The sequence below is a fragment of the Dipodomys ordii genome, unplaced genomic scaffold (assembly GCF_000151885.1).
Source record: "Dipodomys ordii isolate 6190 unplaced genomic scaffold, Dord_2.0 Scaffold69, whole genome shotgun sequence".
In the NCBI taxonomy this organism is placed as follows: domain Eukaryota; kingdom Metazoa; phylum Chordata; class Mammalia; order Rodentia; family Heteromyidae; genus Dipodomys; species Dipodomys ordii.
Window position 1 is genome coordinate 2775276 of NW_012267285.1, and position 16277 is coordinate 2791552.

General features: G+C 43.7%; 1 protein-coding gene across 1 annotated transcript in view; it reads left to right on the forward strand.

The window, feature by feature from the left end:
- Positions 1-16277, forward strand: part of Wnk1 (WNK lysine deficient protein kinase 1) — a 125612-nt gene that overhangs the window by 60821 nt on the left and 48514 nt on the right. Inside the window, exons 2-4 of the mRNA XM_013023616.1 lie at positions 4482-4654; positions 8933-9153; positions 11700-11857. Of these exons, the coding sequence (XP_012879070.1) occupies positions 4482-4654; positions 8933-9153; positions 11700-11857 (552 nt within the window). The remainder of the gene's footprint in view (positions 1-4481; positions 4655-8932; positions 9154-11699; positions 11858-16277) is intronic.

Below are 16277 nucleotides of genomic sequence, written 5' to 3' on the forward strand. Positions count from 1 at the left end.
TTGGTTTCTCAAAAAGCTGAACCTGGAATTGTCAGAGCACAGCAATTTCACTTCTACATATACCCCAAGAACTGAAGGCAGCGATCATTCACAGTAACCACGAAGGTGGAAATAAACTGAGGCCATCACGAACAGAAAACAAAAATATTTGTGCACCGTGGAGTATTATTTAAGCATAAAAAGAAATGCAGTTTCATCACATGCTGTGACACACATGAACCTTGAAGATAGTATACTAAAGAGACTAAGCGAGACACCAAAGGAGGATAGTGTGTGATTTCACTTGACGAATTTAGTTTAGACACATTATATACCCTGGACTGTATAGTGAGGTTTTCACCACTTCCTCCCCACCCCCAGAAAACTTCTATGGCAGGCTGTACATACTGTCAGAATTGGGCATTTTTTTTTTGTAATTCCCAAGTGAGTATGGAAGGGAACATTCAGATTGAACTGAGCGGGACGCCGGTGGCTCACACCTGTCATTCTAGCTGCTCACAGGAGGCTGAGATCTGAGTCCTTGGGCCTCTTTATGGCCAATTAATCACTTGAAAACCGAAAGTAGAGCTGTGACTCAAAATGGTAGAGCTCTAGCCTTGAGCAGAAAAGCTCAGGGACAGTGCCCAGGCCTTGAGTTCAAGCCCCACAATTGGGTAGAAAAGATTAAACTGATAAGGTTAAGGAGAGGACCCTAGAAAAAAAATACCAGTTCAGTATTTAATATTACCATGAGCTGGTAGTATTATATCTAGGGCCTTCCCTCCTTTGCTCTCTTGTTTCTTAAATGAATAATTCTTCAGGCCCATGAAACCTAACCGTGTGTGCATGTGCGTGTGCGCCTGCCCGCCCGCATGCCCGCCCGCCCACCTGCCTGCCTGCCTGCCTGCCTGTGCTGGCGGTTTCCTGTGCATCACTGCAGTGGGTAGAGCCCTTGCCTGGCTAGTGTGGGACCCAGCACAGAAAAGAAGAAAGCTTTACCTGTAGCTAATATTCCTGTCTTGTAGTTGGTGTTGTACATACCGTGTAGGCCATAAGAGAAAAAAAGGAAAGTTTTGTAAATAATAACTAAAATCCTTAGAATATTGGGAAACTGCTGTATTTTCGGCCTGGAGACCAGGCAAGGAAGGTCAACTAACAAAATACAAAGGTGGGTTGAGTGTCTGTCCAGGTCTTTGCTGTGTCAGTGCACTGCAGAAAGTGATAAGGAGGGAGGGCTCCAATAGTGACCTTAAAATACTTTAATCAGAGAATTGCACACACTTCACCCTTATTTTGATATGTAGACCTATCGTATGAGTCTTAATTTAGTCAAAAAACTTTGAATATTGCTGAAAATAAAATACTACAGAAATTAAGACTTGAGGAATGATCTTTTTGGGATACAGTTTCTAGCTTGCAAAATTTCAAATTTAATGAAAACCAGTTTTACTGTCTCAGTTGCAAAATTGATCTGGATAATGTTCCTCTGGGGCCAATCAGTCATAGCAAAGAATGGGACTGATTCTTTAAAAACACTGGAAGATGGAGGTGCAGAGAGAGGTTGTCTGTTTGAGAGTGTTTTTAATGGAATAATTTGTTGAAAACAAGGGCTTGAAAATGTACCAATTGCATCAAACGTTGGCATTGTTTTCTCAAGAAAAAAATGACATCAGTAATGTGCCGAGTGCTGTTACTTGGATGGTACTGAGGGGAGCGATTGTCTCATTCCCACCCCAGTCTGAACTGGGTGTGTTATCAGAGGTCACGTGACAGTCAGTGTGTGGCTAGCCTGTCAAAACCGCTCAGTGTGGGAGGAAAGGAATGGATGAATTGCTGCATCAGCTCTAGTTTATATTTGAGTTTGAGGTCAGGCAGGATAGCATAGTGAAGCCCCATTTCCTGCTGCTGAACCCTACCTGCTCAAGAGGATCTTTTAAGAGTTTAGATCTGAGAACACAGATGCTATTCTTTTTTTTTTTTTTTGTCGGTCGTGGGGCTTGAACTCTGGGCCTGGGCGCTATCCCTCAGCTCTTCAGCTCAAGGCGAGCGCTCTACCACTTGAGCTACAGCGCCACTTCTGGTTTTCTGGTGGTTTATTGGAGATAGGAGTCTCACGGTCTCTCCTGCCCGGGCTGGCTTTGAACCGAGATCCTCAGAGCTTAGCCTCCTGAGTAGCTAGGATTACAGGCGTGAGCCACCAGCGCCCGGCACAGATGCTATTCTTAAATGCTGAGTACAGGCAGGCATCACCATGTCTGGTTTAGCTTTGTTGTTACTGTTTTTGCCAGTCCTGGGGCTTGAACTCAAGGCCTGGGCACTGTCCCTGAGCTTCTGCTCAAGAATAGCACTCTGCCCCTTGAGCCACAGTGCCACATCTGTGCTTTTCTTTGTATGTGGTGCTGAGGAATCGAACCCAGGGCTTCATGCATGCTAGACAGTCACTTTACCACCAAGCCACAGTCCCAGCCCTGGTTTTTGTTTTTATTGGTCGTGGGGCTTGAACTCAGGGCCTGGGCACTGTCCCTGAGCTCAAAGTGAGCCACAGCTCCACTTCTGGTTTTTGAGTGCGAGTTTTATGGTGACTTTTCTGCCTGGGCTGGCTTTGAACCTCGATCCTCAGATCTCAGCCTCCTGAGTAGCTGGGATTGATTACAGGTGTGAGCCACCAAGTCTTACTATGTGTCCTAGGCTGGTCTCAAAGTATTCGTCGTCCTGCCTCTGCTGCCTCAGCTACCTGAGTGCTGGGGTATACAGATACACACCACCACACCTGTCTTTTTGACTCTGTGTTTTATTTTCTTCATGTATGTCTAAATGTATGCATGGGAGGACTCACCTGGTTAGCTGGAAGTGTCTGCTTTATGTTCATCCCCCTCATTTCTGGAGCAGTTGATAACAGGTCAATGAGCAGATTAGAAATAACAAACGCATCAGTGAACAGGATGTTAGATCTGAGAACATTGTGCAGAAAATTGCAAAGAGGAAAAAAAAACAGAAAATTAGAAGACAAACAGCAGTAAGTATCTAGTGAGGCCCTGTACACACAGATTCCCACACATAAATCCTACAAAAGTGATAATGAAGCATAAGAGGAGGCAGTATGCAGAGAGAGAATAGTTTGAGTTTTCTTGAGTTGAGGAAAAATACTTAGAAATTTTGGTTTAAAAGACACAGGTTAGGCGTTGATGAAATATTATAGTCCCAGTGTTTGGGAGGCTGAAACGGGGAGCTCAAGAGGTAAAGGAAATCTTGGAGAGCAGAGCAGCGAAAGGGGTTCAAGCACACTGATTCTCAACATGAAGCAGTAGAATATGATTTTATATGAGCACCATGTAAAATAAAAATACTGACTAAAAAATTCATGCCTGCTGTGACGTTGCTTCTGGATGTGTAAGGCAGTGGTAGCCTCATGTCCCGGTATCCAACTCTGTGTCCATTTAGGCTGCTACAATAAAATAACTTAAATGGTACTACTCTATAGAACATAAGGTATCTGGCAAGTTCAGTCTCATGTTTGCTAGCAGTTTTGATGGCTGCTAATAATTTGTTCTCTGCCTTCAGATTAGAAGTTACTTAATTCCTGTGAATTACCAAACATCTGCAGCATGGGACGAAAGCATACCAGTTGGATAACTTGATTTTCACAGCAGTCCTTTTTGGTGATATTATATATTTACAAAGAGAACTCTGGGCCATATGTAGTGGCTCATATCTGTAATCTCAGCTACTTGTGAGACAGAGATCAGGAAGCTTACAGTCAAGGACCAGCACGGGCAAAAAGCAAGAGCTTATCAATGAGCGTGCTGTGGTGGTACAAGTCTGTTATCCCATCTACAGGGAGGCCATAAATAGGCGGGTCATTGTTTGAGGCCAGCAGAGGCAAAAGTTAGACATCTTACCAGAACAACTGAAGCACGGGGGAGGAACATCTCCATGGGGTATGGCTCTAGAAGTGTGCCCAGCAAGCACAAGGCCTTGAATTCAAACCTCAGTACTACCAAAAGAAAAGAAAAAAAAAAAAAACAAAGATAGAACTGGTAGTTTTAATTTAAGTCCTTCAGCCTAGAAACCCCATCTCCTTTCCACGACGTTAAATTCCTGCCTCTGCCAAGTGACAAGTAACAGAGGATGGAAAGTGGTACATGGTATATTAGCTGCACCTTACCAAATGAGAGTAATGTCTAGATTCATATTAAAGATATTAATAAAATCTCAAGCACGATTTTCTTCGCCCAAAGTATTAGCAGTAAATTCTGGTGTTCTGTTTTGTTTTAATAGTATTAATGACAATTTAGTTCATTTGATTTATTTCACTTGGTTTTTTGCCATTTTTTGTTATTATAAAGATGTGTACTGAAGTTCACTTTATTTCATGAGATAGGGTCTCAAACTCTTGGAGTACTGGGATTAAAGGTCTGTGTCACCACATCTGGCTGATTCTCAGCATTGTAATTGTATGGCTTGTGTTTTTATTACATTCTATCTTTGATTTTTCATTTTAGGATCGAAAGTTAACTAAGTCTGAAAGGCAGAGATTTAAAGAAGAGGCTGAAATGTTAAAGGGTCTTCAGCATCCCAATATTGTCCGGTTCTATGATTCCTGGGAATCCACAGTGAAAGGGAAGAAGTGCATTGTTTTGGTAACGGAGCTCATGACATCTGGGACCCTTAAAACGTGAGTCCATCCTTGATATGGAAGCTACAAGACCCGGGCACATTCCTCACTCCAGCCCCTCCAGTTACACCTTTCTTGCCCAGCACATGGAGGGGGCACTCCTCTTTCTGGCCATTGTGACATGTGTTTCCCTACGCAAGTCCTCGGTGCATAGTGATATGATAATGACTTATTGATAACTCTCTAAATGAGAAGGTATTGTAGAATAAACCTAGTTATTGGAAGTAATGCTGATTGGGTGGCCAAGAGACCAGAAATCATATAGCAAGATAGCCCTCTAGTGGTTAAAGTGAGTAAAGTGACATTGCAGTTTATTGATAACCCTTACTCTTTCTGTCACCTGCTACACCTGTAACTGTTATATTGGCTGCAAATTGTACTGTGATGATGATCACTAGAGAATACTTTTTTTTTTTTTTGTCGGTCGTGGGGCTTGAACTCTGGGCCTGGGCGCTGTCCCTCAGCTCTTCAGCTCAAGGCGAGCGCTCTACCACTTGAGCTACAGCGCCACTTCCGGTTTTCTGGTGGTATATTGGAGATAGGAGTCTCACGGTCTCTTCTGCCCGGGCTGGCTTTGAACCACGATCCTCAGATCTCAGCCTCCTGAGTAGCTAGGATTACAGGCGTGAGCCACCAGCGCCCGGCTAGAGAATACTTTTAAGCCCTGTTCCGAATAGCATCAGATCAAAGCTGATATATATATATAGTTAGACCTTTCGCCCTTTCAGGGAAGTGGATAACATGCAGAAATTCCCTGTCATCTGTTGTCAACAGCTTTAGGTAAGAGTTGGAGTTGCAAGTTTTTTAGAGTGACTATTTTTACAGGGAGGAGCTGTAAGTTACATGGTATACATTGGTTATTACGGAAGGACTGAACTTTTTTTTTGGTGGGTCGTGGGCCTGGGCGCTGTCCCTCAGCTCTTCAGCTCAGGGGTAGTGCTCTACCACTTGAGCCACAGCACCACTTCCGGCTTTTTCTGCATATGTGGTGCTGAGGAATGGAACTCAGGACCTCATGCATGCAAAGCAAGTGCTCTACTACTGAGCCACCTTCCCAGGCCCAAAAACTGAACTTTTAAAGAGTGTTACAATACCATCCTCCATTTCTCCAGGTTATTACTGATTGAGCTGATTGACCCTAGGTATTTAGGCAAGGTATTTTGTCTCCTGGATATAGCAACGTGTGTGTGTGTGTGTGTGTGCACGTGTGCACATGTGTATGTGCCATTTCACACTCCTGACTAGCATGTTGAAAACCTGAAGATTATTTCTCACCTTCAAACCCTGATTTTTCTATCTAACTTCTCCAGGCCCGCTTATGGCAACACCTTTCTTCCTGGCCACTCACACTTCTGTAATTCTCACACCTGTGTTCTGCCCAGCACTGTAACTAAAACTTGATGTAGGGCTGGGAAGGTGGCTCAGTGGTACAGCGCTTGCCTTGCATGCCAGAGGCCCTGGGTTCGATTCCTCAGCACCACATAAAAAGCAAAAAGAAAAAAGCCAGAAGTGGCATTGTGGCTCAAGTGGTAGAGCGCTAGCCTTGAGCTGAAGAGCTGAAGGACAGCACTTAGGCCCAGAGTTCAGGCACCACTACTGGACCCCCAAAAAAAAAAAAAACAAAAAAAACTTGATGTAATACTTGAATGAGTCAAGGAAAGCTGTATATGTACACTTAATAGATATAGTATACCCAGGCTTCTGTAGCTGTATCTTAACTTTCTTTTCTCTGGTTTGGATATATCATTGCTTGTAAGCATCTTTCAGCAATGGTGTGCTGTTTAAAAGTCTGTAAAACCAGCTCTCTAGCAGGTAGAGATAGGAAGTTCACAGTTCCATTCCAGTCTGACAAAAAGTTAGTGAGAGCTTTCTCAAAGAACAAATTGCGTGTGTTGGAGCATGTATGTGATTCCAGCTGTACCAAGCCTGAAGGAGTGAAGGCCAGCCCAGACAAAGCAGCACCCTATCTGCAAAAGCAGACAGGCCTGGAGCATGACTTCTATGCACCTTGAGTTCCCTTTTACACGAAAGGTAGTTTACAAAAACTGTGTTTAGAGGGTATTTTAGGTAACATAGGGTGTGGAGCCCCTGTGGAATAACTGACCTCCACCAGATCACTAGCACGTGGAGTCCTGACACTGTTTTAATACCTATCCAAGCGTCAGCGATAAAGGATCATCTCGGATAAAGATAAAAGAGGAGGTAACTCACAGAGCTAAAGCTGAAACAGGAGCCGATCCCTTCCTAGTCCCGGGATTGCAGACTGGGCAGTGTGAAGGAAGTGGGGATGTGCTACTGTCCAGGCAAGGACGAAGGCCCGAGAAGCCACAGAGAGAAGAATTGGAACTCGGCCGGGATCCAATCCTGAATTATCCCCCGAGAGGGAAAACTGTGGCCCAAGCAGTGACAAGTACAGGGAGTTTGGCCTCTCTCCCTGAGACCAAAGATGAGAACAAAGATGCCAAGAAAAACAAATTCCTGTCCTTTTTATCCCACTTGCCTCTCTAAATGAATGCTACTGGTGTTCCTAGTTCTTTTTCCTTCTTTGCTGGCACATGCAGATGGCTGTATAATAGAAATTTATACTGGTAAATGACACCAGTAAAGATAATATCCATGAAAGCAGCTAAAGATACAAGTCAGAATGTGAGCCCATATAGTGCTAATATAAGGATGGCAGGTAGCATACATGGAAGTGTGTGTAAGGAGAAAGAAAAGTCACCGAAGCCAAAAGGATGGAAGAGGACTGCATCACAAACAGGCCAAGAGCTCAAGGACTTTTAGGAATATCAACAAATCACGAGCTGAGAGCCTTTGGGCTCACGCCTAGGATCCCAGCTACTGAGGAGGCTGCGATCTGGGGACCTCAGTTCCGAAGCCAGCCCCGGCAGGAAAGTCTGTGAGGCTTGAAGCTGCGAATGGAGCTGTGGCGTAAGTGGTAGAGAGCTAGCAGTGAGCAAGCAGCAGCTCAGGCACTCAGCCAGGCTCTGAGTTCAAGCCCCAGGAGCAGTTCCCAAGAAAGTTTTAAACACACACACACACACACACACACACACACACAATGCTGTTTTTAATCAATTTTTTCTTTGCTCTGTCCCTTTTGTTCTTTTTAATCTCCATTTTTTGTATTTTATTAGTACATATTATAGTCATACAGTATATAGGGTTTTATTGTGATTTCCTTGTGTGTGTGTGTGCGCGCATGTGCGTGTGTATGTGTGCATGTGCGTGTGTGTGGTACTAGGGTTGAACTCAGGGCCTTCCATTTGCTAGGCAAGTACTCCACCTCTTGCCCCCATCCTCCAGTCCTATTTTGATTTGTGTGTGTGTGTGTGTGTGTCTGTCCTGGGGCTCTAACTCAGGACTTGGGAGCTGTCCCTGAGCTTTTGTGCTCAAGCTACCACTTTGAGCCATGTCACCATTTCCAGCTTTTTGGTAATTAATTGGAGATAAAAATCTCACAGTACTTTCCTGCCTGGGATTCCTTTGAACAAGGAACCTCATATCTTAGCCTTCTGAGTAGTTAGAATTATAGGTGTTGGACACCTATACCCAGCCGATTTTAGTGGTTTTTGTTTTTTAGACAGAGTCTTTCATTTTTGCCTCTGGTTGTTCTCAGATCATGGTTTTTCCATTCCTGCCATCAGCAGAGCTGGTATTGCAGGTCTATTACATACACCATGCCCAGCTTATTTTGTTGAGATGGGGATTATTTATTTATTTTTTTTGCTCATGCAACCTTGCACTGTAATCCTCTGAGTCTTGGCCTCTTGAGTAGCTGGGATTTCACTGTGAGTTTTCTTTTGGACTTAGCGGACTCACTTCCCATTTCCCTTTTGAAAGGGTCTCGCTGTGTAGCCCAAGCTAGCCCTGAATGCAATGTGTAAACCCCACACTGGCCTTAAACTCCTGATCTCCCATAGTAATGGAATACAATCACTTCAGAACTAATTTTAAGGAATTCCTTTTGTGCTTTGTTCTCAGACTTTCTTACCAATTGCAAATTAAATATTTTTCTGTAATGTTTGGATTCTGCTAGTGATGATATTGCCAACTTGACCACCTAGTTTTTAAAGGAAAAGCTGGTTACCCAATACCGTAACTGTTCAGAGGAAAAAGTTTGGAGATGACTTTGTCTTTGAATAAGCCCTTTTAACCTTACCAAAAAGTATCCCTCAACTTCATATTCTCTTTTCTGGTACGCTAGAATTCAATGGAATTCTTCAAAGCAGCAGTGCCTATCAGTGATAGCCTTGTGGTGTTCTTTGCCTCTCGCAGGTACCTGAAGAGGTTTAAAGTGATGAAGATCAAAGTCTTAAGAAGCTGGTGTCGGCAGATCCTAAAAGGACTTCAGTTTCTACACACTCGCACGCCACCTATTATTCACCGAGACCTTAAGTGTGACAACATCTTTATCACAGGTCCTACCGGCTCCGTGAAGATCGGAGACCTGGGCCTGGCGACCCTGAAGCGGGCTTCTTTTGCCAAGAGCGTGATAGGTAGGTTTCCAGTGTGTCCCGGAGCCTGGCTGGACTTCTGATGTTACTTGTATTCAGAAACCTGATCCTGACAGAATTTTGGACGTAAAACTAACGTTCAGAAATTTATAGCTTGAGGGCTGGGAGGTGGCTGAGTGGTAATACAGCGCTTGCCTTGCAAGCATGAGGCCCTGGGTTCAATTCCTCAGCACCACATAAGCAGGAAAAGTTGGAAGTGGCGCTGTGGCCCAAGTGGTAGTGCTAGCCTTGAGCTGAAGAGCTGTGGCGTAGCGCCTAGGCCCAGAGTTCAGTCCCCATGACCAACAAAAAGAAAAAATAGAAAGGAAGAACTTTATAGCTTGACCCCAGGTGCTGAATTCTGCTTACATGATGTGAGCTTCTTCCTTTTTTTTTTTTTTTGTCGGTCGTGGGGCCTGAACTCTGGGCCTGGCTGCTGTCCCCTGAACTCTTCAGCTCAAGGCTAGCACTCTACCACTTGAGCCACGGTGCCACTTCCGGCTTTTTCTGTTTGTATGGTGCTGAGGAATGGAACCCAGGGTCTCATTCATGCAAGGCAAGCGCTCTACCACTGAGCCACCTTCCCAGCCCATGATATAAGGTTCTTTACGTATCACTTTCTTCATTTGAAAATGGAATTTATATATAGCTTTTTTAAATGTCCACTAGATATATCTTCAAAAATGCCTGTTTAAAACTGTTTGAATATACAGATGACAGTTCATTCTGAAAAGCTAATTCTAACAACTTTTTTTCCCCTTATTCACACCCTTCAAAGTGATGTATCTAAAGCATACTTCTCAGTTTTATTCCCCTGACCATTTTGGAGTGGACACCTGGGAAGGGCTGGCTTGTACATCCTGGGGTTACTTAGCAGCATTCAGCACCTGAAGCATACCCTTTGTCCTCAGCCCCTGATGGCTACAACCAGATGGTCTCCGGACTTCGTTCCCTCTTGATGTAGAGCCTGGTTGTTAGTGAGCATCTGTGCTGGAAGAAGGAGGCGGGAACCACTCAGACTTCATTATGCTAGTCATAGCCAGAGAAAGGAATGTCTGCTTTGATAAGTTTTCATCGCCTCTAGTGGCTATTGCAATTTAAATACCTGAAATCTTCACTCTCCTGTCTCTCTGAAGTGATAGAACAGCACCTAACAAACCCTGTTTTGTTCTTGTTATTATTATTATTATTATTATTGTCAGTTGTGGGGGCCTGAACTCAGGACCTGAATGCTAACACTCTACCAGTTTGAGTCACAGCACCACTTCTGGTTTTTTAATAGTTGGAGATAAGTCTCACAGGGACTTTTTTGCCAGGACTGGCTTAATTAATCTCCTTAATAGCTAGGATTACAAGTGTGAACCACTGGGCCCAGATCCATTATTTGTTAAATGGGCTAGAATCCTAAGTATATTAATAGAAAAGCCATAGAACACCATTAAATATAAAAATCTGTGAAATAGTATTATCCTTGGAAATTTTATTATGTGTGTAATTTATTATACAACGAGTATTAAAATACTAATAAAACACTAACAAGAACAGTGAAAAAAGGTATTTGAAGTTGAATTTTATTTTTCCATCTTTACAGAAAACACTTCTTTGATTATCTGTGGCATCTTAGAGTTTTGATTTTCTTTGTCAAATTGACTAAACTTGTTTTTAGAGTAATTTGAGGTTTAGAGTCTTAACCATTTGGAAGCATTGTAAATGCTAGGCTTGTAGGATGATATACCCTTCTAAGTAAGGTTGTCTTTGAGTTGTGTGTGTGTGTGTGTGTGTGTGTGTGTGTGTGTGTGTGTGTGTGTATGTGTATGTGTTTTCCCGTGTTTGTGTTTATGTGCGTGGTCTACAAAATCTTCCTCACTAAAGTTCTTGTATCTTCAGTGAGGGATGGTGAGTTTATAAAGAGGCTCCAATGAGTGGCCTTATAGGCGATTGTATTATTATCTTTAAAACACACGGGAGCTGGGCCCCAGTGGCTCATAACCTGTAATCCTAGGTATTCAAGAGGCTCAGAGGTGAGAATCAGATGGACTATTATGAGCAAGAGTTAACTATATTTGTCTTACAACTACTGTACACTAGAGGGCAGACCAATGTTTAATTTTCTTAAACCAGCTGCTTGTTTTATTTCTTGAGACTGGATCTCACTATATATTTCAGGCTGGTCTTGAACTCAGGATTTTTCTACCTTAGCCTTCCAAGAGCCAGGATGTTCCACTGCACCCCGTTAATCCGTCACTTTATACAGAGATGGGATTTTCATTTATCTCAGCCAAATCTCTGCTTTGACATACTATATAACTAATGGGAGTTTCTTTTAAAGAGTGTATAAATAATCTGACCCTTTTTCAATTTCTTGCAAAGGTCTTAGCATGAAAGATAGATCTATTAGATACATAATGGGACAGGCTGAAGTAAGGTCATTTTTTGTTTTCCTTCTTGCTTTTACCCTTTCTGATTTCGTCACACTGAAGTCAGCTCTTTGCTTCTCCCCCATAGTAACATCTGCAACTTGTGCTCACACTTAATTTTCTTAATTTAAGGTACTCCAGAGTTCATGGCTCCTGAAATGTATGAGGAGAAATACGACGAGTCCGTTGATGTTTATGCTTTTGGGATGTGCATGCTTGAGATGGCCACCTCTGAATACCCGTACTCGGAGTGCCAGAACGCGGCGCAGATCTACCGCCGTGTGACCAGTGTAAGTCTCCCTGGAACTGCAAAGGAAGACAGTCATGGAGAGCATGCTGGGTCAGGTGTGGGGAGGGGAGGGCAGCCGTCATGGGAGTGTGAAGAGGAGCCCACCTGTCTGCAGGACTTCACACTGGCGTGGCAGGCACATTACCTCTAGAGCCCATCTCAACCCTTGTTTGGCTGTTTGTTCTACTTCTGGTTTTTCCTGGTTAATTGGATATAAGAGTCACGTGGATCTTCTGGTCTCAGCCTCTAGGTCATTGTTCTGTGTGCATACACAAAAGCTACCTACTTGGACTCTGCTTCATTCACTCTCCCTGTGAGCCCAACCCCTTCCCACTTGTGCTCACCCCCGCCACAAAGCCTGTTCTCCTTGCTTCCCCTACCTCAATTCCTTTCCATCACTGGGATTCTTTATGCTGTGTTTCACATACAGTTAGAGTGTATTTTTTTTTTTTTTGAGGGTGGGGGGGTCCAGTCGTGGGCCTGAACTCTGGGCCTGGGCGCTGTCCCTCAGCTCTTCAGCTCAAGGCTAGCGCTCTACCACTTGAGCCACAGTGCCACTTCTGGCTTTTTTTCTTTTTGCTTATGTGGTGCTGAGGAATCGAACCCAGGGCCTCAGGCATGCTAGGCAAGCGCTCTACCACTGAGCCACCTTCCCAGCCCAGTTACAGTGTATTTCTATATTTTCCCCTTTCTATTTGCTTCCTCTTCTTACATTTCCCCTTAAGACCATGCTTTGTTTGTACACTTGTATAATTATATATACAAGGGTCTATGTCTTGAAGTATGACTTTTAGATCTAGCAAAAATATACTATATCTACCTTTTTGAGCTTATCTCAATATAACATGAAGTATTAATTTAAATATTAGCATAGTGGCTTGTAAGTGAGTTACTGTTTTCTTCATCCCCTTCCCACCCCCCTTGTTCCAGTACTGGAGCTTGACCGTAGGACCTGGGTGCTGTCCATGACCTTTTTGCTCAAAGTCCTACCACTTGAGCCACAGCTCCACTTTCAGCTTTTTCAGTGGTTCATTAGAGATCAGAGTCTCACAGACTTTCCTACTGGGGCTGGCTTTCAACAGATACCCTCAGGTCCCAGACTCCTGAATATCTGGGGTTACAGGCCTGAGCCACTTGTGCCTGGCTTATTGGCTAATTCTTGTTGGTAGAAATTACCATTGTTAAGAGGATATATTTAGTAGTGAAATTATGTTGTCTTTTGTTCTGTTCTTTTGAGTAACATTTGCCTAAGGACATGCAAGAGAGAGAATAGCGTTAAAAAACAGATTTTTTTTTAACGAAACACTAACATAAACTTTAACTTTTCTTGTTTTTGTTTTTTCTTTGGTCGGCCGTGGGGCTTGAACTCTGGGCTTGGGCGCTGTCCCTGTGCTCTTCAACTCAAGGCGAGTGCTCTACCACTTGAGACACAGCACCACTTCCAGTTTTCTAGTAGTTTATTGGAGATAAGAGTCTCAGGGACTTTCCTGCCCGGGCTGGCTTTGAACCAAGATCCTCAGATCTCAGCCTCCTGAACTAGGATTACAGGCGTGAGCCACCAGCGCCCGCTGGACTTTAACATTTTTTATTTTTTGTTCTTCCTTTTTTTAAACTCTGGGCCTGCGTGCTGCCCCTGAGCTCTTCAGCCCAAGGCTAGTGCTCTATCAGTTGATCCTCAGCACCACTTCCCATTTTCCGGTGGTTAATTAGAGATACGAGTCTCAAGAACTTTCCTGCCCGGACTAGCTGTGAACTGCCATCCTTGGATCTCAGGCTCCTGAGTAGCTAGGGTGACAGGCCACTAGTGCCTGGCTTGGTTTTTTACAAGGAAAATTTTGAAGGTAAACAGTTAGGGAATGTGGGTAACATAAGTAGAAGATACCCCCAAAAAGAAAGGTTTCAAAACATACATTCTGTATGGTCTTCATTTCACACAGAGAAACTGTATGGCTGCATCCTATACTTGTCTCCTTGGCCTAGTGACCTTGGAACCTGTGTGGCTGGTGGAGGGAAGGTCCACGTGGTGTAGTGGTGTACCTAGCACAAGCCTTTTCTGCTATTAAGTGCAGTGCAAATGGCATCCACTTTTTATGTGAGCGAGGCTGGGGCAGGCATCAGCTCTCATGTATCCCGAGAGCAATGAGCCGTGGGTGATCCCGGACATACTCGTTTCCTTTGATAGAGGTAGCTCAATTAGGCAGGGTGTTTTCCAGTAGGGTCATATGGTATGTTCAGATTCCTGTAAACTAATGGTTCGTGTCAGTAAGAATCTGGCCAAATCCAGCCCCATAACAACCAAGTTAGAAATAATGGGGATTTTAATTACTTTGTTTGTGTAATTTGACTTTGTTACTGATTTGATTCACCTTTGGAGTACAAAAATTGAACCCTCTCTCTGGGGAAAACTGGATTCAAGTCCTTAGGGTAAAATTCCTTTTTGTTCTTATATAACAAATTATAATTATTGTTTGTTTAACAGAAAGAAGTGAGACAGTCCTGGCAGATAGTGTTTGAAGATTAAGGGACCCTTACACGCTGTCTTGCCCCGTTGTTTCTGGGGTCCGAGTCAGTCGCAGAGGCACGGGCTGCCCTACTGTGACGTAAGGTTGACGGTGACGGCTTGGGCCTCATCTCTAATAATAGAACAATTGTGACGTTCTTTAGAATTCTTCATTTTATCAGTCCCAAATTTTGGTCAGTGATTCATCAGGCAATAGACAATAGAATAAAAACTTAGAGAGTAAAATGCAATATATTTCAACTTTACTGAATATTCTGGTGTCTTGGAAATAATTCCTGTGCTAAGTATTAAAAGATTCACAGAATCTTTGTAATTGCTGCCCCTCATGGTAGACTGTTGCATAACTTGAGGTAAACCCAAAAGAAGCCTACCATTTAACTGGCTAAAAAAAGAGGGAGAATAGAGTCCTTTGTCAGTTGAAATGCACATCTGCTTGACTGGAGGGCAGTCGAAGACGTATTGTCAGTAGAAACAAGGTTCCAGTACTCACTTAACAGGTGACCAGTTTTCCGGACACACTAAAGGTTCTGGTGTCTTGGAAATAAGGGTATTAAAAGTATTCATTGAAGAGGTAGCTAGTTTGGACTCTGGGGAGGTGGGTAGAGATGGAGGGAGTCATGGAGTGAGATTTTCCATTCCATGTTAAGGACATGAAGAAGCACAGAAGCATGAGCTAGAAACAACATTGAATCAGTCACCAGGAAATCTGGATTCTCATTTTGGCTGTACCAGTAATTAGAACCGTACCCCTGTTGGTGGCATTGTGGGTTGTGAGGGTGATGCAGTATTGAGTAGTAGATGTCCAACACCCTTTAGTAATCACCAGCTGAATGCATAGCTGGATTCTGACTTGGACATGGGCCACAGTTGTCTCCGTTCAATTCTTATTCAAGTCTTTCTAAACATGTATTCCTGCATCTGTCTTGGAGATGTGGAAATAATCACTTACAAGTAATGTGATGTCAGATGACTGGCACTCACAGTTAAGCGTCAGCTGGGTGGGCCACCCATGGTGTGGCGTCCTGTTCTAGTGAGTTGAACCAAGGAGGCACATCTCAAATGAGAGGGGGCTGAGAATACAAGGTTATGTTTTTGTTTATTGTTATTACAAAGGGATGTACAGAGTGTTACAGTTTACGTAAGTCAGGTGAAGAGTCCATTTCTTTTTGGTCATGGTCACCTCTTTCCTCATTCTCTCCCAGTTTTTCTCTCTCATCCCCACCCACAAGTTGTATAGTTCATTTTCAACATAGTGGGGGTCCAGTGAGCACCCTTATTCACTCTCCACTTGTAATGTGATTTTGAGAGCTAGCAAGCCAGTAAAAATCTTACTTTCCTGGACAGAGATGTTTGGCTATAGGAGAAATAAGAATACCAATAGCAGAACTGTTTGCCAGCTGTTTTTGTAGCATTTATCTTCAAGAACTCATCGACAGTCATAGTAGTTCTTTTTTTGTTGTTGTTGTTTGTTTTTTTGTCGGTCGTGGGGCCTTCTGGGCGCTGTCCCTCAGCTCTTCAGCTCAAGGCGAGCGCTCTAACTTGAGCCACAGCGCCACTTCTGGCTTTTTCTGCTTATGTGGTGCCGAGGAATGGAACCCAGGGCCTCATGCATGCAAGGCAAGCATTCTACCACTGAGCCACCTTCCCAGCCCTCATAGAAGTTCTTAAATGATCTGGGAGAAGAGACATCCCAGATGAGTCCAGATTCTGTTGGGAGAAGGGGAGGAGAAGCCTTATGGCCTAAGCCTGCAATCCCAGAAACTCAGGCTCTGCCGGAGGCGGGTCAGGGTGCCAGGGAGATCCTACCGGGGGAAAATAATAAAACAGAAAGCTGTGTGTCTCGAGGTGGAATGCTTGCCTAACAAGCACTTGGGTCCATGGGCTCTGCCTGGAAAACTGA